At 44.0% G+C, this 26,247-nt stretch overlaps 1 protein-coding gene across 10 annotated transcripts in view; it reads right to left on the bottom strand.

Moving 5' to 3' along the window:
* TRIM2 (tripartite motif containing 2) overlaps positions 1–26,247 on the bottom strand; it is a 129,955-nt gene that overhangs the window by 82,192 nt on the left and 21,516 nt on the right. For 2 of the 10 annotated variants that reach the window (XM_005871428.2, XM_005871429.2), the window contains exon 1: positions 16,340–16,477. The exons of 5 other annotated variants lie outside the window; for them this stretch is intronic. Coding sequence is in view for 1 of the 5 variants with exons in the window: in XM_005871424.2 (XP_005871486.1) it covers positions 149–193 (45 nt within the window). In the remaining 4 variants the exon portion in view is untranslated. Of the gene's footprint in view, positions 1–128; positions 814–16,339; positions 16,478–26,247 lie in introns of those variants that run through there. 3 more of the 10 variants (XM_005871432.2, XM_005871430.2, XM_005871424.2) reach the window with 2 other exon arrangements.

The following is a 26,247-nucleotide window of genomic DNA, read 5'->3' as shown; positions in this document are numbered from 1 at the left end:
CCCCTGGGCAGAGGACCAGGCGCTGGCGCAGCTCCCGCCCGCCTCCTCCTCTCCGCAGCCGCAGCCGGTCCCGTCCGCCAGCGTCTGAAGGCGACACGGCGCTATGGCCGGCGTTTCCGATCGCTAACCTGAAGTCGGGACTACACACCAGCGGAGGAAAGCGGCCTCCTGGCTGGGCTCGGAAGGGCCTCATCTCGGAGCCCTGCGTCCCAGAAGGGCCTCTGGTTGGTCATTTCCATTCTGCGCTCAGGCCTGGAGCGGAGACATCTGTGCTCCATACGCCGAGAGGCCGAGGCAGGTTCTGGACCGCACGTTGCCGCTCGCGCTCGCTCCCGACCCGGCCTGGCAGCTAATCCCCACGACGCACGAGAACAACACAACATGCAAGTTGGTGCCCAGTTCCAGAAAGATTTCCAGCGCGATGACTCAAGGCTCCCGCGGCCAGCCTCCGGGAAGGGCCAATCGCAGCCCGGGGGCGCAGGGGAAAGGGGGCTTGGCTCCCTTGGCAGGTCGGCCCCCCTGGCTCCCCCGAACACCCCTGTAAACACAGATGCAAACTGTCCTTTCGGGGGAAGCGACTGGAGTCTGATGGGGCCCAGAGAGCAGAAAAGGGGCAGCCTTCCTTACAGGCCGGCTCATTATTAAAAGCAACCACAACTCCCGAGTGTGAGAGAGGACAACATCTCCGCGTTTACTTTCATTCTGGCAAATAGTCAACTACAGCACAACCAGCTCTGAAAATGATGAGGCATTTCTATTCCTCAGGGTCTTACTTTTTATGCTAAAATACTCCCCTCCTCTCTCCTCCCTTCCCCTCCCCTCCCGTTTCCCTTCCTTCCTTCCTTACTTCCTCCCTTCCTTCCTTCCCTTCCTTCCTTCCTTCCTTCCTTCCTTCCAGAAACATTTATGACTAACTCCTATATGTTGTAATAGATTGAGAGCAGAAAGTTGGAAAAAACCTGAAGCCTTTATTCTTAAGTGCCTTATTATTGGGGGAGGGTGGTGAGAAGGGGGGAGGAGGACCAACAATTTCAGTGCATTGTGCAATTGCTGTGATAGAGTGTGTGCCCAGAGGGTTACAGGAACAAAGAAGCAAGTTTTAAATAATGCTGGAAATCAAGGAAGGCTTCCCAGAGGAGGCTGCATTTGAGTTTTGAAACCTGAGTAGACATCAGATAGTATGAAGAGAGAGAGAGAGAGAGAGAGAGAGAGAGAGAGAGAGAGAGATCTGAACCATTGAATGGCTGCAGAAAGCAGGTGCAAGGAGCAAAGGTTAAAGGTAGCTATAAAGGGTGGCAAGAAGTCAGACCACACAGGTTTTATCTGCTAAGCTCTGGGATTTGACTTTTGTTTGGAAGCTATGGGGACACTCGGAAGAATTTTAAGCAGATGAGTGATTTGATTAAGACTGTGTTGCAGAAAGATGACTGTGGAAGGCAAATGGAAGGAAGACAGCCTGGGGAGGGAGTGGAGGTGGGGCTGGGATGGACAGGAAAGACTCCACAGGTGTGAAAGAGGTGGGACCTTTAGGATTTGATGCCTGGTAACAGGCAGCTGAGTGGGGTTGTAGGCTAACACCCAGCTTCTGACGTGGGCAACACTGGGGATGGAGGGTACCATTCACCAAGAGAGAAGAATAAAGGAGGAACAGGTGGGACCAGAGAAACGATGACTTAAGTTTAGACAAGTTGAGCCTGTGATTTTTGTGGGATATTCAATGCGAATGTCCCAGGAGGCCAGTGAGTTGGATCTGTATGGTCTTTGGGGCATTATGGGCTAGCTATACAAGCTAGGCAGTTGCCCACTTAAAAGTAGAAGCAAATACAGGAGTAGAGAAAAACTCACTGAGCTTGCTAACAAAGCACCATAAAACGAAGTGGCTTGAACAATAGAAATGTATTGGCTCACAGGTCTGGAGGTTGGATATCCAAGTTTCATGTGTCAGCAGGAGGAACATTCTCCCTCTGCCTGCCGCTGGGGAGAGATCTGTTCTAGCACACTCTCTTAGCTCCTCATAGTTCCTTGGCTTGTGGCAACATAACCCCGGTCTTCACATGGCAGTCTCCCTGTGTGTCTGTTCAAATTTCCCCTTTTTGTAAGGACATCAATCATATTGGAGTAGGGGCCCACCCTACTGCAGTATGACCTCATTTTAACTAATTCCATCTGCCCTTATTTCCATCTCCTATTAGAAATTTCTCTATATCCATATAAGGTCACATTCTAAGGTAGTGGGGGTTAGGACTTCAACATGAATCTGGGGAGTGGGGGACGCAGTACAACCATAACATTCACAGACTTGCCCTAACCGGTTTGGCTCAGTGGATAGAGCGTCGGCCTGGGGACTGAAAGGTCCCAGGTTCGATTCTGGTCAAGGGTATGTACCTTGGTTGCAGGCACATCCCCAGTAGGGGGTGTGCAGGAGGCAGCTGATCAATGTTTCTCTCTCATTGATGTTTCTGACTCTCTATCCCTCTCCCTTCCTCTCTGTAAAAAATCAATAAAATATATTAAACATACACACACACACACAAAACATTCACAGACTTGCTGTCTCTATGGATTTGCTTATTCTGGACACTTTATATGAATAGAATCATACAGTATGGGCCTTTAGTGTCTGGCTTTTTTCATTTAGCATTTTTTTAAGGTTTAACCATATTGTACTATACATAGCATGTATCAGTACTTCATTCGTTTTTATTGCAGAATAATATTCCATTGTAGAGATAGACTGCATTTTGCATATCCATTTCATCAGTTGATGAACATATGCACTGTTTTCATTTTGGGGCTAGTACGAATAATGCTCTGAATATCTGTGTACAGTTTTTTTGTGTGGACCTATATTTTCATTTCTCTTGGTTACAACCTAGGAGTAGAATTGCTGGGTCATATGGTAATTCTATAGTTAACATTTTGAGCAACTGCCAGACTATCTTCCAAAGCAGTTACATCATTTTATACTGCCACCAGCAATGTCTGAGGGTTCTCATTTCCTAGTGGGTGTGAAGTGGTATTTCATTGTGGTTTTGATTTGCATTTCTCTAATGACTAATGATGTTGAACATCTTTTCATGTGCTTATTGGCCACTTGGGTATCTTCTTTGAAGAAATGCCACTTTTTTGATGGTGTCATGATAGACTTCAATAAATTCATTTAAAAAAATTTTTATTGATTTTAGACAGGAAGGGGGAGAGAGGGAGAGAGAGAAACATTGATGTGAGAGAGAAACATCTAACAATTGCCTCCCTCATGCACCCCAACCTGATATCAAATCCACAACTTGTGTATGTGCCCTGAGTAGGAATCGAACCCACCACCTTTCGGTGTGTGGGGTGATGCTCCAACCAACTGAGCCACACTGGCCAGGGCTTTAATAAATTCCTTTTATGCTCAAACTAACTAGAGTAGCTTCTGTCATCAGTAGCTAAGAACACTGACAGATGCACTGGGTTCTGTTAAATACTATCATTTTAAATTTTTTTTCTATATCAACCTGTCTCATTTCATACCTTTAATTCAATACTAGTGGCTCGGTGCATGGATTCATGTACATTGATAGGAAATTAATTAGAAGAAATATTTTAATATTGCTATTCACCCTTTCTCTATAATAGATGTCAGAGATGAAAGAAAATTAGTAAAATCTACATATATAAAAGGCTAAGTGACCATCCGATCGTCCAACTCGTAGCTATGACATGCAATGCCCACCAGGGGGCAGACAGTCTGACCAGTAGCTATGACACTCACTGACCACCAGGGGGCAGATGCTCAACGCAGGAGCTGCCCAGCTGCAGTGACTTAGCAGCGGCAGTTCTCAGGTGATACACCCTGGAACCAGAGAGGAGGAAGCCCGATTCTGGGGTGCGTCACCCAAGAACCGCCCTCTCGAAATCCGGGACCCCTCGGGGGATGTCGGAGAGGCAGTTTCAGCCTGATCCCCGCAGGCCAAGCTGAGGGACCCCACCTGCCAGAGGGACCCCACTCACTCCGCAGATGCCCTTCGAGCCAAGGCACCACCCCAGGTGCAGCCGGCCGGGGAGGGACCATGGGAGGTTGGTTCCAGGATGTGTCCATCCCTTCTCACCCAGTCCCACTCCGCTGGCCACCTTCTAATTAATTTCCTTTCAATGTGCACGAATCCATGCACTAGAGCACTAGTGTATATGAAAATAATATATAAATTGATTAATAAATAAAAACATGATATAACAACAACAAGGACATGATATAAAAACAACAAAAAATGCTATAAAACAACCAAAATCACAATCGACAATGACAGATCGAAACACATGCGTGTGATTGGTGCCAGCGAGAGCTTTACATGTATCATGCATGTGCAAGTCAACGTTTATTTTTAAATTGCCAGTGCATGTCATATGTACCGGCCAGTTAGTCGGTCGGTCGGATGGTCAGATGGACATACAGTCGGTCACTTAGCCTTTTTATAAATAGACTAGAGGCCTGGTGCACGAAATTTGTGTACTAGTGGGGAGGTGTTCCTCAGCCAGCCTGCCCCCTCTCACAGTTCGGGTGCCCTCAGGGGATGTCCTACTGATGGCTTAGGCCTGCAGTCTGGCCGCAGTGGCTCGGAGCAGGCGCCCCTGTGTGTGTCCACTGCGGGCCTGCCCCCAGCCATGCCGCGGAGGCTCGGAGCAGGCGCCCCTGTATGTTGTTTTCTCAGGCTTTGGGCTGTGCCTGTGTGTTGTTCTCTCAGGCTCGGGGCTGCACCCGGCCCCTCCTCCTGAACTGGTCGTGACCGTTACAGCGTACCGACCTAATTTGCATATTACTTCTTTATATTTATAGATTGCTTTAGAATTTTTTTTCCTAAAGCATTTCCTATCCTATTGGAATTCCATCCACATTTCCTGGATGCAGACACAAAGTATCAAAGGCCACCACTAATGCAATTATGAGCACAGCTACCAGCAGCCCTCCCACTTATTTCTCATCTCTATCCAGTCCTGACCCAGCACGCTGGCCCTCCTGTGCAATGCCTTCCCTCCCTCCAGACTCTTCCCACTCTGCTCCTCCCTTTCCTGTTATATTGCCAGAGCCACGTGGAATCTTATGAGTGAGATCAGTGTCCTATTAAATCTTTGGATCATTTTTAATCAGTGCCCAGGACAAGGCTTTGCAAAAACTTGGCACACAATAAGTACACATGAAATTGAATTGAATCTTGTGCCCTATTTCTTTAGTTTTTGCTTTTATTCTAAAATAGTATTTATGCAGTCATTGATTTTAAACTTCTCCTCAAATGGCCCCATTTGGAGGATTAGGGCCTGATATTGGTTTGCAGGGTAAACCTATGGTGTTCAATTTGTAAGAATGGAATTCTTTAGGGAATTAATCTCTAGGAGGCTGTGAAATGGTGGAAAAAGGTAAAGTTTCACAGGTAAAGTTCTCAGAATGCAGAGAGGAGCTAAAGAGCAATATAGGGGCATTAGGAGTCTAAGAGGCATGCATTTCCTGGCAGAGTTTTCTGGTGGGTTAGGCTTCAGGATCACCACCGCTCAGTGCTTTGGGTCTGTTTAGTTTTCGCAGGCTTTCTTATCCCGCCTCCTTGCTGCTGTACCTGTGTGACTTAAACTCTTCAGATTAGGAGCTACACAAAAAGACCCCCTCCTCCCCCGGAAATAGCTGGAAAGAGCCTATGTTCATTCAGTCACCAACTCGCCCAATGTTTACTGAGCACACACTCTGTAAAAGGCACCACTCTGGACACAAAGAGGAACAAGTTTCCTTTCCTGTGTTAAGGAGCTGGATGACAAATGCAGCCAGGACAAGCACAGTGAACTATAATCCCAAGTAGAATGGACTTCCAATGAAAGAAGCATAAAAAACTGTCTTGAGGACTCAAGGGGAGAAGAAATTGCCCACTTTTTCAAGTAGTAGGAAAGGCTTTATGGAAAAGGTGGGGAAGGAAGGCTACGCTTTTAGCTTAGAAACTTAGAACCAAAGGCATAATTCCTCTTCTCCAGTGGCTCCCAAACTAGTTGGGAAGAAAGTCACACATCCCAGTGGCTGCCATTCAAGACCATGTATGATAAGTTGGACTTGAAAGAGTCGTAGAAAAGTGAGTGATCACTTTCTATGAGACTAACTAGGAAAGATTTTATGGGAGGGTGGACTTGGGCCCTAACAAATGGAAAGGCTTTATTAAAATGCATATTGTAGGTAAAAAGCAATTAAATGCTCTAGAAAAATCTGGAAAACCCAGTAAAGTATAAAGAATAAAACAGAAACCATCTATAGACCCACTGTCTATAGATAAATATATTGCCAGATATATATGTTTAATAAATATTTATGATATAACTAAATGAATAAATGACATTATCATTTATTGTCTTTATTTTTTCTCGTGCATATTTTTACTATGCACATAATTTTGAAAACTGCTTTTAAAAATACATCATATGCATTTTTAATCTGTAAAATATTTGAAAACACATTTTAAACAGCTGTAGAACATTCCATTAATTGTATAACATTTATGCAACCAATTTCCATAGTGCTTACATATGTTTTTTCTAAACTTCTAATTATTATAAGTCAAACTTAAATAAAATCGCTAAACACAAATCTTTGTCCACATCTCTACAGTCTTAGCATAGATTCCTGTAAATGAAATGGTCACGTCAAGGTGTGTTAACATTGCTAGAGCTCTCAAGAAAGGAAAACATTGCACAATTACTTTCTAGAGAAGTTGTATCAATTTACATTCCCATTAGCAACATATTTTAAAATATTAACCTGATAAGGAGAAAATAGTAACTCATTGTTCTTAGGTTTTCTATTTATTTGATCAGTAGTGGTGTGGAACATTTTAAATATGATTGTTTCCATTAACATTTCCTTTAAGTTGCTAGTTCATGAACTTTGTCCATTTATCTTTGGGGGACTTGGAGAGAATCTGCAATTCTTCAAGCCAATCTGAGGGCTCCCATAGTTATTACTGTGTGAGCATCCTGCCAGGGTAAGTGTGATCTTATTTTTTTTTAAGTTACATTATCATTCATTTCTTTTCCTCTCTCTCTTTCTCCCTCTCCCTCCCACCCTTCCTTTTTTTCTTTCTCTCTCCACCTCTCCCTTCTCTCATTCTCTCTCTCTTTCTCTTTGCCACAACATGGCCCCTAAACACAGCCAACTGCTTCATCTGGTGCTCAAAGAAACTGTGGTCTGTTGCAACACTGGAGAGAGAACTGGTTATTAGAATGATTGAAAGACAGTATTTCCAGATGGTCAAGGGCCATGTAGTCCCCGTGACTCTCTTTCTAAGGGCTGCTTTCAGAACCTGACCTCCTCCTGTGCTGTACCATGAAATGCCAGTGTTTCCCTATGGACTCCCTGAGTCTCAGCTGAAGTGCATTTTCCTGCTTTCATGGGGTCTGTTCCTGCTAAGCCTGGTGTGGCCTTTTCTACACCTTCCCCAGTCCAAACCCTGCCTGTCTCTGATAGGAAGCTCAGATGGTGGCTGTGGATGGCGGCCCTCTCCCTCTGAACGCACAGCACTTTGTATTTCCCTTACAGCACTCCCGTCTCCCAGGAATTCTGGCCATTGGTGCAGGGCACGCCTCCCCCCCATTACTGTAGAACCTCTCTGAGGCGTCTGCATGACTGGGTCTATGTCTTCTTCATGTCTGGATTCCCATAACACAGTTAATAGAAATCCAAAAATGTCTTATAAATTTAAAAAAAAAGTTATTTAATAGAAACACTAGGGGGTGGGGAGAAGCTACTTTGAAAGGGTAAATAAAGTTTAATTTTAATTGTACATCAGTTTCCCCCCCGCCCCCATCCACATTTTTGGTTACCCACAGTCAATCATAGTCTGAAAATATTAAATGGAAAATTTCACCTCACTTCATCTCACCATGTAGGCATTGTATCATCTCATGTTACCACAACACGAAGATCGAGTACAGTACAATAGATATTTTGAGAGAGAGAGAGTGCATTCACATAAGTTTTATTATAGTATATTGTTATAATTATTCTATTTTATTCTTTGTTATTGTTGTTAATCTCTTACTGTGACTAAATTATAAATTAAACTATCATAAGTATGCCTGTATAGGAAAAAGCAGAGTATATGTAGGTTCGGTGCTATTCACAGTTTTAGCACCCACTGGGGGTCTTGGAACATACCCCTTGTGGATAAAGGGGAACTACTGCATTGGTTGTGGTGATGTTATGGACTGAACTATGTTTTCTCCTCCATTTGATATGTTGAAACCCTGACTCCCATGTTGGGAATATTTGGAGACAGGGCCTCCAGAAAAGTAATACAGGTTATCAGGGTGGGGACCTGGTCCAATAGGATTAGTACCCTCACAAGAAGAGAAAGGCACTCCAGACTGTTCGCTCTCCTCATCTGTATGCCAGTGAAAAGGCCATGTGAAGACAGAGCGAAAAGGCACTGTCTGCCAACCAGAAAGAGAGCTCTCATCAGAACCCAACCACGCAGGCCCCGTGACCTTGGACGTCCAGCCTTCAGAACTACAAGAAAATAAATTGCTGTTGTTTAAGCCAACAAGTCTGTAGTATTTTTATGGCAGCCTGTGCTGACTAATACAGTAGTAATGGTAAGATGTTAGGTAGAAATGGAAGAAAGTCTGTCTAAACAAAAGAACATTAATACCTCAATCAAAGAACTCACAGAATCTCAGGTTGGGCCTTTTGGGGGCGGCAACTAAAGGAAGAATGCGGAAACATGCCTCCTTTTGCCTCGTCATAAAAAGCACAAGACACCCTCTTATTCCACAGCTGCGTAAGTCCTCTGTGGTAGAGGAATTACAACTGGAATCCAGGGACTCAGAAACTGAATTGGGGTTAAACAATTAATTTTAGATCAAATATAAAGTCAGCAGAGGCAAAAAAAAAAAACCCCACCAAAATAGTATTTCAAAACCATTGGGAGGTTTTGACGAGGAAACTGCTGCTGACTTCCATTAGACTAAAAGCAGACTTTCTTACGTTTCTTGGAATGATGATCTGTGATCGCCTCAGGCTGAGGCACTAGCCATGGAAAGATGCCCCCGAGCCTCCAGGGATGTCACTCAGTAGAGGCATCCGGCCGTATCACAGAACTGTGCGCGGCTTCGAAACCAAATGCTGAGGAAGAGCACATGAGAAAGCCAAGAGAGAAAGAGAACGACTCTCTCGTTCTCAAGTCCTTGCCAAAAACGCAGTCATCCTAACTCTACATATTTTAAATGAGTGTCATGCTTTGGTCCAAGGAAGGTTTTTTTTGTTTGAAACTTCAAAAGAACAACAATCAAAACAGGCAAAGGACAGTTTTTTTTAAAAAAAGAGCTGCACACTCCCCACTGGGGATGTGCCCGCAACCAAGGCACATGCCCTTGACCAGAATCGAACCTGGGACCCTTGAGTTTGCAGGCCAATGCTTTATCCACTGAGCCAAACCGGTTAGGGCTAACTATACATATTTTAAATGAGTGTCATGCTTTGGTCCAAGGAAGGTTTTTTTTGTTTGAAACTTCAAAAGAACAACAATCAAAACAGGCAAAGGACAGTTTTTTTTAAAAAAAGAGCTGTATTTCTTAGAACTATTGTGATTTAATGTCTTTTCAATTCCTCAATTAGAGATGGAAAAAAAAGGAACCATGAAAATGTTTCTTTCAAAATCTCCTTTCATCCCACATGTGGAGAAAATATGGTGGCAAGTGAGTCATTTTCTTATTCTATACAATACATTTCAATGTATTCTGTGCTTAACTTCCAAAATATATATATACCCATCATATAGTTTAAAATACAACCAATTAATAAGTATAAATAACAGACAGAAAAGTGCACAAGGCCTAAGGCAACAGTTTGACGAATTACCCCAAAGAAAACACACTAGAACACCATCCAGAAATAGACCATTACCAGCATCCCAGGTGCCCCCGCCCAAATGTAGTTTCAACTAGATATAGTTTGTCACAAAAATAATATTATTAATGGTAGTAAGTGCCCAGATTAGCCCACAGAAGCAAAAGGGCTAATGGATACATTGCCCAGGGGTTAGAGGGCATCTCCATTTACCAGGGGCTTCTCTTACTTTTAGATTCCTTTATCAATTGCAACGTGTGCATGGGATACAAATCAGCATAATCATCCAGCGTTACTGGCAAGTCGTTTTGTCATATGTATCCAGATCCTTACAAAATTTCTCTATCTTATGCCTTAGTCATTCCAGCTTAAACATTTTCCCCCAAAGCAGGATCAGCGATGTGGTCACGGATATACATGCAGACAGCACCTAAGAGCAGCAGCTCCGGGCTGCTGGCTGCCATTCTTCCTGTGCGATCCAGGACAAAACATCTGGCCAACTGCTCTGTGCCTTGGTTTCCCTCATCTGTGAAATGGCTGCACACAGATTACGTTGGTCATAATGCACCAAGCACCTGAAATGGTGCCTGTTACACAGTTAGCAATTCAACAAATTGTCAACTATTAGCTCTTATTACAAAACACTCATCATTGCATTACTTATAATAGGAAAATTTTTAAAAGAAGTTAAATGACCAGAAACAGGGTGGTGAACATGTATACTCTTGTGCATCCTACAAAAGAATGTAATGCATCCCTGTGGGTATCACCCAGAGGTTGAAAAATGCAGGCTCTGGCCCCGGCAGGGTGGCTCAGTTGGCTGGAGCATCGTACTGTCCTGTACACCAGAAAGGTTGTGCATCAGGGCACATACCTAGGTGGTGGGTTTGATCCCCGGTTGGGGTGCATATGGGAGGCAATCGATATTCTCTTTCACATCATTGCTTCTCTCTCTCTCTTTCTCTCTCTCCAAAAATCAATAGAAACATATCCTTGGGTGAGGATTTAAAAAAAAAAAGGCGGGGGGGGGGAGGGGGGGCATGCCCGGCCGGCATGGCTCAGTGGTTGAGTGTCCGTCAACCTATAAACCAGGAGGTCATGGATCGATTCCTGGGCAGGGCACATGCCCGGGTTGTGGGCTTGATCCCCAGTGTGGGGCATGCAAGAGGCAGCCAGTCATTGATTCTTTCTCATCATTGATGTTTCTATCTCTCTCTCCTTCTTCTCTGAAATCAATAAAATATATTTTTAAAAAGGGGGGGTGCTCTGGAGCCTGCATGCTAGCCTGACCCTGGCCAGCTGTGCCACCTTGGACATTTATTTTAACTCTCTAATCTGAGAATCAGTTTCCTCCTCTGAGAATAGGGAATCATAGTACCTATCTGGAAGAGATAGCCTGCTCATATACATGAAGCACTTAAAACAGTTCCTGGCAAACAGTTGGTGTTTCATCTGGGTTAGTCTCTCTATTGGAAGTTTCAGTGCTGCAGCCTGATGGTCTGGTCACATATCATCGCACGAAGCTTCACAGTCAAAGGCTGAGAGCGTACATGCCCTGGGAGAAGGCGAAGCAACAAAACCTAAATTCCCCTTGGAATCCATAGAGGTAATTATGGACACAAGCCTAGGCCTGGATGCTCCGTGCACAATCGCCTTATGAAGGCACTGGAAAGAGTCGCTCTGCGGGCAGCACCAGAACGAATTGCTTTGATTTAAAGGGGAAAATGAAAGGCCCCCAACAAAACCTCCCATCACAGCAATAACAAGTCTTGGCAGAGAAAGGAGCTGGGATGGTTTTCCCCATCACCAATCCCCATCCACTTCCCAGCCTGCTCCCCCCCCCCCCCCCCCCCCCCCCTTGTGCTTTTCAGAGACTAAGAAACAGGAAATGGAGGAGCTAGATTTTCATCCACTTGGGGGAGGAGGTGTACAGTAACAGCTTCCACAGCAGGAACTGGGAGCTGCTCTGACGTGACCCCCACCCCATGCCCGAAGCTCCGGTAGGGGTGCAGACACAGGCGAGAGACACGGTCTCCATTCTCAAGGAGCAGAAACCCAGCTGGTATTGGGATGTGTCTCTGACCCCAATTCCAGGAAAGGACAAGGGTCAGCGGCCACCAGGCCCTTTGTCCACCCAGCTCTATCCCACCCTGACCTCAGGTCCTTCACTGTCCACAGGTCCCCTCCCCCATGGACCCTGCTCCTAAAAAGCCACAGCCAGAAGAGCTGGGGCACCACCAGGTCTGTGTGCGGAGGGCAGCTAGGAGCCCAGGTCGCCTGGCCTGTGAGAAAAAGGCAGCCTCACACGGGAGGCCAGCATTCCCTGAATACCCTGCACAGCCCTGGGGAGCGCTGGCGGCTGCCTCTGCCCCCTCCCAGCCCAGCAGGACAGCTCAGACAATGGCGCCCTCCATTCAGCACAGCGGTTCTCAACCTGTGGGTCGTGACCCCTTTGGCGGTTGAACACCCTTTCACAGGGGTCGCCTAAGACCATCCTGCATATCAGATATTTACATTATGATTCATAACAGTAGCAACATTACAGTTATGAAGTAGCAACAAAAATAATTTTATGGTTGGGTCACAACATGAGGAACTGTATTTAAAGAGCCAGAAGATTGAGAACCACTGATTCAGGGCATGTGCTGAGTGTGGGAAGAGAGCTGCTTTCTGCAGACCTTGTCACTATCTTTCCTCGTCACAGTTCCAGCAGGGCTTCTGGGGCTTGGAGGTCGCTGGTGCCTTTCAGGAGTCTTTCTACTTTCTTTTCACAATGAACCGACATTAATTAGTGTTTCTGCTGTCCCGGCCGCAGTGTGCCCAGAACACAGGGAGTATCCAGAAGGCACAATACCTACCCTCGCTGAGGGCTTATTTAAAGGGGCCACATTTTTAAGAAATCACTGATTGTTGCTGTTGTTGTGTTTTTTTTTAAATTGTGTGTGTGTGTGTGTGTGTGTGTGTGTTAAAAGTGCTCTTAAGAAAATAGAGTCATCCAGTTAGGGGCACTGGTCAAGAATCCTACATCCTGTGAGCCTTAGCTGTCGTTTGGTCCCCAGTGATCTGTTAAAGGGATTCAGTTCTGGCTGTTCCTGGAAATGTGGTTATTCCCTGGGAAGCACTTGCCGGCCATGGCGGGAGCCGGCCTCGCAGATGCCACCGGACTTCTGCCACAGACAGAGTCCCCTCAGCAACATTTTGCTTAACGCCCCTGTATTTAAAGTTAAATCCCCCATGCTGCACAGGAATACCTTGGAAAACTCCACCATTTGAAACTGTCTTGGAAAGCACACAAGTGCTCTTTGTGGTGCATGATTCTGAGGTCAGGTTACAGCTTCCAAGTTCAGTTTAAACGCTGCTTTGCCCTCTGGGAAGAGCAGGGAAGGCTGAAGGAGGAAAAGTGCCCACTGAGAACTCCTTCCTGGTGGGATCTCGGTTAGGATAGATTTAGCTCATTAACACATCAAAGAACACAGGGTGGAGCCTGCCTGCCCTGCCCGGGGGTTTATCAGGTTGATACCAGGTTTTGAGGGTGCTACGGATTTAAACGTCTTCCTCCTGAGCACCCCTTAAGGATCGTTAGCATTTCCCAAGTTAGTTCCAGAGACTGGTGTTAAGAAGCACATCTGATATTTGTCAAGTTAGAGGTTGGCCCTTTGGCTTCTTGCAGTTTCTAGAGTCAACTGGTTGAGAAATTTCACTGAAGTTCTGTTTGCACAACAGCAGCAAAATGTGAAATGTGCCATTCCCTCGGCGTCAACTGGTCAGGTCTGGTACCAGAAGACGCAGGCTGAGAGCGGGCAAATACACCTGGTGGTTAAAGACCCACCTACCAGGGAAAGCTCTCCTTGGGAAGTGGAACAGGACTGCAGGTGTGATAAGGGATAGTGTTCCCAGCAGGTGCGGCTTGAGGTGACCTGATGCTTATCTAAATGGCTCCCAGGGGCTCCCCAGGGGATACAATCCCAGTCTCTGTTTCTGATTCACTTCCATCTTTTTTGATGGGTCACCATGCAGCAGGGCCAGGAGCCAAAGGCCTCCCCTCAGTTGTCCCCTCCTGGCATTGGGCTCCCTGGGGCAAGGCTGGTACTCTTTGGCACTATCACCCATTTCAGGGCAGTGGTTCTTGCCTTTCCTTCTCAGTTGTCAATTATCTTCCTTCAAGAGGTCATATGTTGGTGGCAAGGGTCTAGATGGGTTCTTGAAAATCTATCCATATGCTAACTATAATCCACAGGAAATCCTCATCTCATAACACAACGTTAGGCACTATACCTTCCTACTGATTCACATTTCAGGTCACTTAACTAGCTGTGTGATTTTGTGCAAGTTACTTCACCTCTCTGTGCCCCAGTTCTTTTCTCTGTAAAATGGGGACAATAATTGCACTTACTTCAAAGGGGTTAGTGAGGACTGCCTGAGATAATACAGGGAAAGGCCTGGCACACAATAGGTGCTCAATAAACGATAGCTATTATTACCATTTGTGCTTGTCATTGTTATAGCGTTTCATCCATCCATGCTTGTTTCTTTGGCTTAATAAGTCAATGACAACAATCCTCAGTATTTAAAAGCTCTGGGAGAATATTACTTTTTATTGTAAATCTCCTATTTCAGCATTAGTTTATGTAAATTCTGTATCTGAAAATATACTGTAAGTGTCTAAAATTCCAGGAGCCTGGCATGCCCACCATTCTGTAAAAGAAGCTGGGCAAGAGCTGTCTTTGTGTCTTGGGGTCTCCTGGAATTCACCCCATCTACTCTGTCACCAGGCTTCCTGTTCCTTCTTCCTCATCTTACCAACACCTGGGTGTGGGTGTTGGTGGGAATGTGAGAATGTGCTGACATGAAAAAGCCAGGATTTGTGAGACCTGAGGGAGGCTGGGACGATGCACATCCCTATGCCCTTGCTGAGCATCTCCTCCCCTTCTCCCGGGCTCTCAGGCCACTGAAGGAGACCTTGGGCTCACCTAGAAACCCCTTGTGCTTTCACACACTGCACCGAAACATTCGTGTTGCTTTGGGTCAAATTCATTAAAAAAAAACAACAAAAAACAACCTTTGCACCCTGGCCAAATAGCTCAGTTGGTTAGAACGTCATCCTAATACACCAAGGTTGTGGGTTCGATCCCCAATTAGGACATATATAAGAATCAACCAATGAATGCTTAAATACGTGGAACAGCAAATTGATGTTTCTCTCTCCCTTCCTCTCTCTCATAAATAAATAAATAAATAAATAATCTTTGAATCTGATTTAATTCTTCCAGGAGCCCCAACATGTATTGGTTTTAAACATGCTGTCCCTAGATAATAAAGACAAATTATGGGCTTTAGGGGAGGTGGGGAAATGCATAAGGCCCTAGAAGTATTAAAGTCCCATGATTCACTTTTTGCTTTCTCTCAAAATTAAAGCACACCTCTTCATCCCTATCAAACACAGACTGTGGGTTCATCGACTTTATACCAGGAGGCTCATCAGAAAGGAAAGGACAACATTCTCTGATCCAAGCTGCCACGGGTGATTTTCTGTTCAGCAGGAGGCAGGAACTCCCAAAGCAATTCCCAGGGCTTTAGCTGCTCCATCCCCTCTCCAGGCCCCCTTTGTGGTCCAAGTGACAGCACACCCCTCCCTTGCTTTGAGCGTCCCTGGCACTAGAAGAGGTGTCTTACTGGGGCCAAATGGGGCAGGATGATAAATCAGGCCCCGAAGATCTGTCCCTGAACAGTTTCCAGCCCGCACTCATTTACAGAAACCAGAAAGAAACCGCATGCGGGCTGGCTAAGTGCATTTCGGGTTTCACCCCTTCTCACAGGGTGTCCTCTGGCTCTGCCTTCTCTCTTGGATGGTCAAGGACAAAGGCTCTAATCGCCTGGGGCTGTTCCTTCATTCCTGAGCCCCACCGCGGGGCGGCCGGCGGGAGTGCCCTTTGAGCACTTTTATGGGGCAGTAAAACTTTACAGCCCGCCGGCTCTAAACCGTCCCCACATTTCTAAATAGAACGATTTATGACACACAAGACTAGTTCCGTTTGCCCTTTGAAAATATCAGCGGAGATCAGACCCGTTCAAAGGAGGTCGACTGGGCTCCATGGGCTCCCAGCTGGCTCACAGAACCACTCAGAGGCAGGGCACGGCTCCTGCCGGGCACAGTTACATTAGAAAAGAAAACAGCCTTTGATTGTCACCACGTCACTGAAGGAGCCGGGAGCCCTGCCTCTTCCATGTTGTTTTAATATCAAGCCCGGCACCAGACTGTGTCTGTCTCCCAAACTTTGGCTTCCCTGCTCCTTTCTTGCCTGGGGTTGACCGGCGATCACTGTGAACTTGGTCAGTAAATCCTAGAGAACTGCTCTCCTTCTGTCTTCCGCAGGGAAAAATTAAAACCAGAAAAAGCCAGCAACTCAATCACAGCTCCTAACAGTGCCCCCCAGGATGAGGCAGCGCCCAGAAGCCTCGGCACACGCTCGGGAGCCTCCTTACCTGTGCTCCATAGCGGCCACTCCCGGGCCCCAGAGTCCGGCCCCAGGCTCCTCGGCTGTGGGGACTCCGCTCTCTGCAGCCCACGGACAATTGGGCCCATTATAGTCGCGGGCTGCTGAGTTAAAGAGTAGCCCTTACAAAAATATAAACAGCTTGTGAGCACAAGCCAAAGGGGCGGGGCCACAGTCTCAGGGACAAAGGGAACCAATGACCGGCCTCCTTAGGCTCTGTTAGCTTAAGATATTGTGTTTCATTCTGAAGTAAGGGAGACCGAGGGGGGGGGTGGGGACCAAAAAGGAAGAGCCAGACCCTCACCTGTGCGGCCCAGCCCCACGAAAGGGGCCCAAATGGAAAACTTGGAATCACTGCCTGCAGAAGACCCATTTCAAGGCGTTTGAATGCCTCCCACATAATAATATGTATTTTCAAAGCTGCGGACATATGTGTTGTATTAGCCCCCTTTGGTCTTCTGGGGTTAATAAATATAGTCTTCATTGAGGCACAAAGGACTTTTTCAATCAAGAACAAAATCAAGGAAGATGCTGTTACGACACGCTTATTTTGTTGACCATAATATCTGAGGAGAGGCACTCACTACATCTACAGAGAAAATGCTGATTTGATTGGAACACCTTCCAAACCCAGGGACATGGGCTTATTTTATTACCCAAACATAAGTGGCTCATATTCATTTTTTAAATGCTCGCTTAACCTGACCGTACATATGCACACACAGCTGGAGTTCGTTCAGTGTTGTTTGGAAGAAGAAGGCGCATAGTCCTGGCTTTTTTCTCTCTCCTGAACTTAACTAAGTTTTGCTTTGAAAGCTGCTGTGCCAGCTTAACCTTTCAATGGCCCATGACAATAACCATGAATCAGAAAATAAACTGGCGCTTTTTTTAATCTTTATATGATTCCTTAATAATCCAGTGAAGTAAAAACAAAGTTAAGAGCTATTTGGTTGATTTGTGGCATTGCATAAATGACGGGTATACAGACTTTGAGAAAAGTATGGTCATTACCATTTGAAATGGTCTCATTATTTATAAAGGGAAGCACAGTAGCCCTGGGGGAGGGGTGCAGGGTGGACGGGGTCAAAGGGGACATCTTTAATACTTTCAACTGTGGACGAAAGGGCCACATGCTAACCTGACAAGCTCAGGGAAGGCCTGCATGGCGGTCCTGCAAACTCAGAGACCTAAAGTAACCACAAAGGATGGTCTGAAATTATCTAATATAAAACAGATTCTAAAAATACAGTAAGAAACTAGTAACCCTAAGAAAAATTGGCAGAAGTTAACTCAAAAGTAATAATGAATGCTAATGGTTTTACACAAACTGAAAAAATACTCAACCTTATGTATATTGAAAAATGTAAATTAAAATTACAGTAACAGTTTCTCAATCATCTTAATAATAAAAAAATTGACAATATATTCTATTGGCTGGTGGGAATACAGAAAGATACACCTCTAAGGAGGGGAATTTGCAATATCTAGCCAAGTTATATTTGTATCTTGGCCCCAGAAATCCCAATTCTAGGAATTTACCTCAAATATGTGGACAAAAGTACCAAAACAGCTACTCACAGCAAAACTATTTTCAATAGAAAAAGACTCAAACCTTAAGTCAAATATCCATGAATAAACGATAGTTGAATAAATTATTATACATCCCCATAATGAAGTACTATGCCCTTTTAATAAAGAATAAAGAATATGGCCCTTGACTGATTTGGCTCAGTGGATAGCGTTGGCCTGCAGACTGAAGGGTCCCAGGTTCGATTCCAGTCAGGGGCATGTACCTTGGGCACATTCCCAGTAGAAGGTGTGCAGGAGGCAGCTGATCGATGTTTCTAACTCTCTATCCCTCTCCCTTCCTCTCTGTAAAAAATCAATAAAATATTTAAAAAAAAAATTCTTAACAGGTTTCAATGGTTTTTTACGTTAACACAACAATAAAGATAAATTTTTTAAAAAAGGAAGCACAGCAGCTTTGAAATTAACTAGCAGAGAAAAAAGTATTAAAATATACTTATTTTCCACAAACTCTGTATCAAGCTCTACTGACACTGAATATAAAATTAATAGCCCAAAGACTGTCCTTTCTAATCTATGTTAGTTTTAAAACACTTACGATTTTGCCACTGATGTTTGATTTGTATTAAAGTAAGATTCCTCTGATAGCTCTTCCAATTGAGGTTGCAAAGGAGCTATAACATCTGTACTTGCAGTCCTGGCCCAGTAGCTCAGTTGGGTAGAGCATCATCCTGATATGCCAAGGTTGCGGGTTTGATCCCAGTCAAGACACATACAAGAATCAACCAATGAATGCATAAATAAGTGGAACAACAAACTGATGTTTCTCTCTCTATCCCTTCCTTTCTATCTCTCTCTAAAATAATTAATAATAATAATAATAATGTACAGGTTACCTTCTGGAAAAGGTTTTGTTTTCCTCTAAAGCAGCGGTTCTCAACCTGTGGGTTGCGACCATCGGAAAACACATATAGTATATCAGATATTTACATTACAATTTATAACAGTAGCAAAATTACAGTTATTAAGTAGCAACGAAAATAATTTGATGGTTGGGAGTCACCACAACATGAGGAACTGTATTAGACCCTTTCACAGGGGTCGCCTAAGACCATCGGAAAACACATATATAATTACATATTGTTTTTGTGATTAATCACTATGCTTTAATTATGTTCAATTTGTAACAATGAAAATACATCCTGCATATCAGATATTTACATTACGATTCATAACAGTAGCAAAATTACAGTTATGAAGTAGCAACGAAAATAATTTTATGGTTGGGGGTCACCACAACATGAGGAACTGTATTAAAGGGTCACAGCATTAGGAAGGTTGAGAACCACTGCGAGCCTGTCATTTTTTAAAAAAGATTCGCGACACCAAATGCATGAACAACCAAAGAAAAAATAGGTAAATTGGACTTCCTAAAAATTAAAGACTTTCGTGCAGCAAAGGACATTATCAAGTAAGTGAAAAGATAACCTACAGAATAGGAGAAATATTTGCAAATCAGATATCTGATAACACTCTAGTATCCAGAATATATAAAGAACTCATATAACTCAACAACAGAGACAAACAGCCCAATTTTAAAATGAGCAAAGGTCCTGAGTAGACATTTCTCCAAAAATGATATACAAATGGTCAACGAAAACATGAAAAAATGCTCAATATCATTAGTCATTTAGGAAAATGCAAATCAAGACACAGCAAGGTACCACCTCACAACCACTAGAATAGCTATATTAAAAACAGAAAACAGAAAAAGAAAGTGTTGAGGAGGATGAGGAGAAACAGGAACGCTTATACAGCTACTGTGGAAAACAGTTCTTGAAAAAGTCAAACATAGTAGTAGCATATGACCCAGTAATTCCACTCCTGAATATAAACCCCAAAGAATTGAAAACAGGCAGTCAAACAAACACATGTACATTCATGTTCATAGTGGCACCATTCACTATGGACAAACGATGAAAACAACATGAATGTCCATGAACAGATGAATAAACAATCGAATAGTATTCAACCATAAAAAGGAATAAAGTACTGAAATATATTACAACATGGTTGAACCTCAAAAACATTATGCTAAGTGAAAGAAGCCAGGCACAATAGGTCACATGTTATATTATTCCATTTATATGAAATATCCGGAATAGACAAGTCTGTAGAGACAGAATGCAGACTGATGGTTGCCATGGACTGGAGGGCGGGGGACAGATGGGAGAAACTGCTTAATGGATGCAGGGCTTTATTTTAGAACTAGGTAGAGGTGGTGATTGTATAACATTGAGAGTGTTATTTGCTACTGAATTGTTCACTTTAAAATGGTTAATTTTATGGTGTTTTTTTTTTTTTTTTTTTTTTTTAAAGCTGCAATACTTTCTGGGTTAAACAGGAGCCTTCTTGCAAGCTTACCCCATGTGTTTACTGAAGATTAAAAAAAAGATTTATTCAATTCATTCATTCGCACAGTATTTATGCATTGTTCAACATCTATTAAGTGCCAGATACCTTGGGACCCACTTGTACCCCATCTTCTATCAAAGGTGAGAAAGAACAGGACCATCTAATGGAGAAAGGAAAGTGACAAGCAGGGGGAGAGAGTTAATGTTTGGTAACTGGCTGCTACACACTAGGTCATCTCATGCTTGATCACATTTACTATTCAAAACCACTTGGAGTGGTAACGGTAGGAATCATTATTCCCATTTTATAGATGCTGAAACTGAGGACCAGAGAGATGAACTTCCCTGAGTCACCCAGCCTGTGGGCAACGAAGCCAAGGTCTTTCTATTCTACTATGCTACTCCCTGAGCAAAGGCATGTGGAGAACCAAACACAATGGGGAAAATATGTTTCCCAATGCAAAAGGAAAAATAAATAAATGTATTAGGAAGCATCTTAGAGCTTCCAAAAAGAGCAGTGTGGCTCTCTTTCTAGTGGGATGAGGAAATGAACCAGGAAAAAACCATCATGAACCGTCAAACTTTTACTCAGTTTCATTTTCAGAAAACTGCCATAGAACTTTAGAAAATGAGGGATTTTTCTAAGTAATCTGAACAGATACTTTCATTTTTCAGATGGGAAATTTGATACCTTGCAAAAAAATTAAGTGACATGCTCAGAGATATATAGTAAGACTAGAGGCCTGGTGCACGGATTCATGTACCACTGGGCTCCCTCGGCCTGTCCTGCAGTGATTGGGCTGAAACCGGCTCTCTGACATCGCCTGAGGGGTCCCAGATTGTAAGAGGGTGGTTCTCTGGTGATGCACCCTGGAATCAGGCTCCCTCCTCTCTGGTTCCGGGTACACCACCCAAGAACCGCTGCTGCCAAGTGACTGCAGCTCAGCAGCTCCTGCATTGAGAGTCTGCCCCTTGGTGGTCAGTGAGTATCATAGCTGCTGGCTGGTAGGCTGGTTGCTTAGGCTTTTATATAGATAGTAGCAGAACCAGGAGTGGGATTCAAGTCTCTTAACTCCTAGTCCAGGGTTCTTTTCACGATGCCATACACAAAAAATTAAGAAACTAATCCCAGATGAACCTTTCACTAAGTAAACTCAGTTTCTCTCCCTCTTCCAGAGTATCAGTAGATGTAATTTCTACTCTCTATAAACTCTGAGTGCAATGATCTATAGAATATTGAACATTCTAAGTGAGTTTTATTTCTTTAATCCTATGTTTTGTTTAAAAACCAATAAAGAGAGAGATTCATAAACTGTAATCCGAAAAGGACTATATTTGAATTCAGTTCATTTTAACATAGGCAAACCTCTTGGGAAGTTGAAATAGAAAATGAGCTGAGAACAAGGAGGAGGAGGCGGCTTTGGAAACATAGAAAAAAGACTTTGCCAGGAATTCAAGAAAGCACAACTGTGTAAGACTGATGAAACTCTCTGAGAAAGCTGTTCCACGCATCCCCGAGGCCTCTTTCTTTCCTACCCTCCTCTCCGTAGGCATTGGCGCACTGCTGCTATTAAAAATAATACACAAAATAATTACAGAGGGAGATGTATATTCTTTCAAAAGATGGGGAGATGACATCATTACTTTCTAAATTTCAAAACACTAGATTATGCAATTCCGAAAATTGCTATTTGCCCTTTGAGAATGCTCATCATCCAATTAAAACTTTACCCTTGATCCGAAACGGCCACCTCTTAGTCATCCACCCTGGCAACCTGAGGCTTCAATTACCCATCAGCAGAGCTGTATCCAACCCTTCTAAAGAGCTGAAAAACAATGAACTGACTTAGTTCAACATCCCACAGTGTTCTTCCTATCAAACCCCTGATTGCCAACACCCAAAACACTGTATTGAAGGAAAAATATTAAATTGTCTACTCACATTTTTTAAAAAGTGATAAACACATAGTATTATATTCTCATGTTAAGAGATCATGCCGTTAATTGAATTGGTTGAAGTCACAACAGAGTCCCTTTGAATAATATATGGATGAATGGTCAGACCCCTTAAGTCTTCTCAGATGATTCTAGAAATTTCAAATTTCTAAGCCTAAATCATTTATTTTTTTTTAATCCTTTACTTTTTTTTTCTTTTAAGGGAATAAAAGGGATGTATAGGCAACACGGCTTAATAAAGAGAAGCTGAAGATTTAACCATCAGTGGCATTGAAGAACTGTGTCGATAGGTAGAATGAAAGGTATCATTTTTCCTGACTTTGACAAGGCTTTATATATATCTGAACATCTTTATTTCACCATCATTCTTTAAACTTGATTTATTTTTATTGTTGACACTATTAGAGATGTCCCCCAATTCCCCCTTTGCCCACCTTGACCCATGAAAAGGCTTTTGATTTTGTTCTGCTTAGCTGTTCCTCAATGCATTGTAAATATGGATAAAAATCATCCACTCTTAGATCAGCCCATAACCTGTTAAGGAGATGAAAAGTTCTAAACACATTCCATTAAACTTTCATCATCCTCATGCATTTATTCATTATAGATGAGGCAAGTTATAACTAATTATGTGGATGTCTTACATTTATTTTTCTGTATGATTTCTTTGTAATTCTCTAAAATAGACAGTAATGGTAAGACTCAAAGTCAGGTTTCACATGAAGTTGAGCTGTGAAGAAAACTGCTAACCACACTTCGACATGAATGTACTTTTATCTTTCCATCATGGTAGATGTTCACAAGCCTCTTATTGACTTTTAGGCAGTCCCATATGATCGATGGCCCACGTTTGTAAACTATGCCTAAAGTTAGGGTGTAGCCATGGAAAAGAGCAGCAAATTGACTTACATGGTGGGCAAGCAATGGCTTTAGGCTTATTTCCCCATCACCCAGCCCATTGAACTAAATAAAACATGACAATCTTCAACACCACAAAGGTTTTCAATTAGCTGGTGACGCCCAAGAGTGAATTTGCTGAAAACCTAGTTCAGAATGAAGTCCAGGACCCATAAGAAAGGGTCATTCTAGATCCAAGAGTAATGCAATGTTTCACCGATAACCCAAATGATGGAAGAGAATGTACCTTTAATTTTGAGGAAGCCACAAGCTAAGCCACCCCTTCAGGAGTTGGAGCAGAACTTAACAATAAGGGTAATAATATGCATTCAGCATCTGCTCTCTGCCAGGCACTGTTCCAAGAGCATTTACTTGTATTAACTCATTTAACCCTCCCAACCGACCCTAGGCATTGGGTACTCACTCTCTGACAAAGGGATAAGGACACATAGGTAATACCTTAATCAATCAATCAATCAATCAATCAATAAAAAAGATCCAAAGAAAGCCTCAAGGTGTGTGATGGGATTCATGTCACCAAACAGTCACTGCCCTGAATCCCAAATGGCTCAGTAGAATGTTCACATTGCACTTATCTCACTTTTGATCATAGTGTAGACCATCCACTATTTTTTTTTTACCTTTAGGTTCTTTGTTTACATTGATACAGAAAGCATTCTGTTTTTGCATTCTAATTACATATATATAATTTATGGCTATAAATACCTATAAATAAATTCTGATACTCCCATGCAAACATTGCTCCAATATTCTGAAATTAAAATTTATCTTATTTTGACATGGTAATAGATCCTTAATTACAGCTATCATCATATTGAATTTTCTCTTTATAAACAGCATGCTTTACAAGCATGCTTTGAATTTTTGATACTGGATTTTTTCTTTTCTTTTTTTTACAATACAAAAGACAGCTTGTGGTTAAGCGATTTTATTAGAATCAATTGCTTTTTCTGAAACGTACCAATAAATGGGATGTCATCAATCTATTTGGGTGACTGACAATTTGCGTTCTCCTTAAGCCAACTTCCCCGGGTAGGCAAAGCTGTCTTTTCCTCATCCTTTCCCTTCTGGTCATTTCTTAAGGTCTAGAAGAGGAGACTCTTTGTGATATGAAGAGAGACCTGTAGCAGACAGGGTGTGGCTCTGACGCGGCCGGGGGATGTGGAAGAATGGCCCAGACGCGGGAGAGCTGACCACGCCTTTCAGGGACTTGGCCGCCGGCGCAGTGCTTGAAAGGCAGCCTCCGTGGCAGCCGACTGGCACCCTGGGTTCTGTGTAACCCGAGGAGGAGACTCTGCTCAGGGCTGTCCCTCGAGTCGCAATGAGAATTCCTTCCTCGGCGACAAAGCATGAGAACCAGGCCCTTCCCGCTCCTTTTACAGGTTTTATGAGGATGAAATGGTGCAGGTTTTTAAAGGTTCACCTGAGGTTTAGCATTATTTCCTAATAAGTCTTTTTTAACCCCTCCGTATTCCTTTCGCTTTTTTTGAACGCGTGACATTCTGAAGACATTCACATCCCTCCTTTAATCTCCAGTTTAGTCGGCTTCACTGAATCGCAGGCTGTCGGAGGCAATGTAACCCAAGAAGTCATTACGTCATCGGTGAGTAAATGGTGTCCCTAGGAGCGGAGGTGACCCAGTTCTCACCCCTCGGACCAGACTCCCCCAGGCCATCACCGGGATTCTCAACCTGGGCGCTACTGCTGTGTTGGGCCGGAAAAGTCTTTGTCGAGGGGGCTGTGAATGTAGGACGTGTATCGGTGTCCCTGGCCTCTTCCCCTCTAAAGGCCAGAAGCACCTCCTTTCCCTCCTCCGCTGTGACAGCCACAACTGTCTCTGGCCCCAAACCAGCTCTGGCTGAGAACCACTGGTCCAGCAGATTCCTCAGCCCCTGCCCACAGGTGGGGAAGGAACAGGCAGTTTTAACAGCAGCAGCTGTCTGTACAAGGGCACCTGCCTTGGATCACTTCCCCCATCGGCTGCTAACTGAGCCCAATCTTTCTTATCTAACTCCTCAGTGAGCACCCTCGTCATGAGGAGCAGGAGTCATGAAATCCTCCTCGGGTTCTGCACTTCTTCTCACGGAACTTCCCGCCTCTATGTCCCGTCTTCTCACCGCTTTCGGAGCTCCCCGAGACCGGAGGGGTAGTCTCCCTGATGGGCATAATCCATCCCAGAATCGTCCCCAGTGCCTACAGTGCTAGGGACAGAGCAGAAACACAAGCAATGCTATTGGCTGAACAACTCCTCCGTGAGGCCTGGCTTCTTTCAAACACAAACGTACACATCACACACGGAAACCTCAGAGCGAGGGCGAAAGGAACACAGCCCGAAAGTGACGGACAGGCAGTCCCCGCCAGCTCAGGATGCACTCAGTTACGGGCTGTCCCGGTGCCCTCGATCCAGGGGCGCAAAGCCTCTAAGACTGACGCTGTTTTCACTTTATGTAACTGAGAGAGTGAGGTTGGAACTGAGTAACCGTGGTGTAAAAAGGCCAACGAGGTCAAAACAAAACATTCCTGAGATTTCCACATTTTTATGCTAAGTGAAGAGCTGTTTTGCTGAGGAAACTGTCATATAAGGAACTAATCATAGTGGGGCTCTTGTGGCCAGAAAATTTGGGGGAAAAGAAAGAATAAACTCTGCTCTCAGGGAACTACGGTCAAAATGAAAGACGCATTCATTCATTCCCTCATTTGTTTTATGATCATTGGATAAATCATAGGAAGAATGTGTGCATCCAAAGTGGAGACAAAGGGCAAGTCGCTGGAAAGATGCTGCTGAGAAGAATGCCTACCTGGGAAATGTGTCCAAGAAAATGGACCAGGACACAGTTTGACTCCAAAGAGAAGGAGTGGCATTCCCCAGGACGGGGAAAATGACAGGGGCGGATGGATGCTCTGGATGGAAATGCATCCGCAGGCACGAGGACGGCAGCGGGACCGGTGCTTCTGATGAGGTTTCTCGTATCTGAGAGACCCCACTCCACTTTCCCAGGACAGGGGGAAGCAGCAGCATTGATGGTGATGTCCTATATGTAAAGGGCCCATCTTTACACAATGGAGTTTCACCGGAAGGCCA

This window comes from Myotis brandtii, unplaced genomic scaffold (assembly GCF_000412655.1).
Source record: "Myotis brandtii unplaced genomic scaffold, ASM41265v1 scaffold34, whole genome shotgun sequence".
Lineage (NCBI taxonomy): Eukaryota > Metazoa > Chordata > Mammalia > Chiroptera > Vespertilionidae > Myotis > Myotis brandtii.
This window is presented reverse-complemented; position numbering and strand designations above follow the sequence as displayed.